Genomic DNA, 2,404 nt, shown 5'->3' with positions numbered 1-2,404 from the left:
ATATTCATTGAAAATTCAATGCAATTCAATTTAGTTTTGCATCGATGAAGGTTTTCAATCAAAATTTCGATTCAACTCAAGTCTAGTCCATGTTACTATTGATTTACATTTCGTGTAAATTTCATTATTTCTTTCTGTGCATGAATTCAAAACATTGTAATTTTGTTCGTGAGAGTAAGGAAGAAGCGGGAGGGGGAATGAGTTATTAAATTCGTTACATAATTCTTTCCTGGGGCTTTTAAAATTGGTGACTAATTGTGTCAAAAAGGAAAGAAAGGGGGGGGGCTGAATTTATCGAAATTTGGCGAGACGTAATTTGTGAATCGCGCCTTAGGAACGAATATTTTATAAAATCATACCTCACTAAGAGCAAGTTCAGCAGATAGAAGTTCTATATGAAGATCTATAATAGAGCAGAAACTGGAACAAACGTATCCCCAGCAAGCCGTTCTAGTTTTAGTTATTCGACCAGTTCTTCTGTCAAATTGAAAACTGGTCTACGATGCCGTTATATTTTTTGTATATTTGAAACACGAGTAAAACACTGCTGGGGCCGCCAGTTTTTCTTGTTATAAAATCCAGACTTTAATTTTGTAACTGACATAAATTATGCACCTCGAACTAGAACACTACTGAATATGCTCTAAGAAACTAAGAAAATGCCAACATTTCTACTGACGTATTACAAGTATATTCCTTAGCATTTATACTACAATGATTATTTTCATTCACACAGAGTCAAGTAACGTTAAAAAATGAAAAAAATATATATATACTCTACAGCGCCCAAACTCTCACATAGTCAACCTGCAGTGCGGCACCTTTGCCCTCATTCTTGTCCAGATTCCACGTCTGTAGCCAACTTTCGCGCCCATCCCAGAAATCGGTAGCCGCCTTCGGGGAACTATTTTCCCAAGGTTTGGCAGCCGGATTCTCTGCGCTGTCCGGAAAATATCCGTTTACTCCACCGACTGCTAGGTTCAGAATAAAGTGAAACTCCTGATCGAACGGTGCCATCTTACTGCCGAACCGCCAAGGATTCTCCATGTTACGCTTATCGAATCCGGCTCGCCTCCAGAAACCTTCCCCACCTTCAATCACAGCCAGCTGCTCTCCGTTTACGGTGACAGTTATATTTTCCGGACTCCAAATGAATCCGAAGTTGTTAAAATCCTTACTGAATTCCGCTCCCGGCATTGCATTTTTCGTAACGGTTGCCGTATTGTACCCATTGTTCGACGGATTCGGTCCGAAGTGCAGAGTTTGTCCCACCTGCTGGGTGCCAATTTGAACGTTATTCACCGTTAGATTTTCGTTGCCACGCGACTCCATTAAATCAATCTCGCCCGAAGCCGGCCAAGTTCCGTAAACATTCTTCTTCGGTAGCAACCAGATGGCAGGCCAAAGCCAATCCCCAGAGGGTAACTTAGCACGAACCTCGGCCCGACCGTATTTGAAGTTAAACGAAGAAAGCGTCCGAATTCGAGCACTCTTCACCGGATTGATTATGTTCATTTCCGTGCCCCGTCGTTCACAACCGTAAAAGCCGGCATTCGTGCATCTGAAAAACATTAGTTTTTCCGTATTCAAACCTGCTCAGAATTCCGTCTTCATATACTTACTGTTCAACAGGTCGATTACCCCACAAACTTGCAGTGCCAGATGTCAAAAATCCGTCTCCATACTCATCTGCCGTCAGCGTGGGCCGAATGTACAAAATTCCATCCTCGACAAACGAGTTCGAACGGTTGTTTGTATACCATTGGAATTCCCAGTTCTAGAAGTAGAACGAAACAATCAAACAAATTTCAGCCGGTCCCCGCACACAAAACCAGTTTCCAACCCCTCCTCCGGCAAGCGTGTTCTCGTGATCCCATATTTCGAAGTCGAAAAAGTCAAAGTTATCTTCAAAGATCAGTTCGCCGCTACAGAACTTTCTACCGCGCTGGATTGCACTGCCACTGGCGGTGGTCGGTGATCGTACGCACTTGTGTCGATCGCGTGTCGGCAGCAGTGATTCACGCTCGAGAGCATCCGCCGCCGGCCAGATCGCCGCCGGAGCGATTAACAACACGACGGTCAAGGGTAACATTTTACTGACCGTATCGGGACAAATTATTACCGGCTGGCGCGACCTGATCGAACAACGGTAAGCTTAGTACTAAACTTTCGGTCCGGAGCAAGAGGATGCTTTATAACGCTGCAGGTATGATTAGGGCTTTGCAGCAGCGTTGCCGATTGTGTTTAGACTAGTGAAACGCCGGTTTTTACTTATATTGGATTTTGTATGCATTTATTGGTTGATATCACTATTAGGAGGATTCACACATTTAAATAGTGTATAATGCAGATTTTAATAAGAAATAGAAATGCCAAAATTAATCGTTTTTAACTTTTTTCATAT

At 42.9% G+C, this 2,404-nt stretch overlaps 1 protein-coding gene across 1 annotated transcript; it reads right to left on the bottom strand.

Moving 5' to 3' along the window:
* Positions 1–668: 668 nt before the first annotated feature.
* LOC131430841 (beta-1,3-glucan-binding protein-like) lies at positions 669–2,150 on the bottom strand. Its single transcript, XM_058596068.1, has 3 exons — positions 1,844–2,150; positions 1,623–1,777; positions 669–1,561 (listed from the first exon to the last, which is right to left on the bottom strand). Exons 1-3 carry the CDS (start codon positions 2,090–2,092, stop codon positions 778–780), a joined length of 1,188 nt encoding a protein of 395 aa, XP_058452051.1. The 5' UTR covers positions 2,093–2,150; the 3' UTR covers positions 669–777.
* Positions 2,151–2,404: the final 254 nt, after the last annotated feature.

This window comes from Malaya genurostris, chromosome 2 (assembly GCF_030247185.1).
Source record: "Malaya genurostris strain Urasoe2022 chromosome 2, Malgen_1.1, whole genome shotgun sequence".
Classification (NCBI taxonomy): Eukaryota; Metazoa; Arthropoda; class Insecta; order Diptera; family Culicidae; genus Malaya; species Malaya genurostris.
This window is presented reverse-complemented; position numbering and strand designations above follow the sequence as displayed.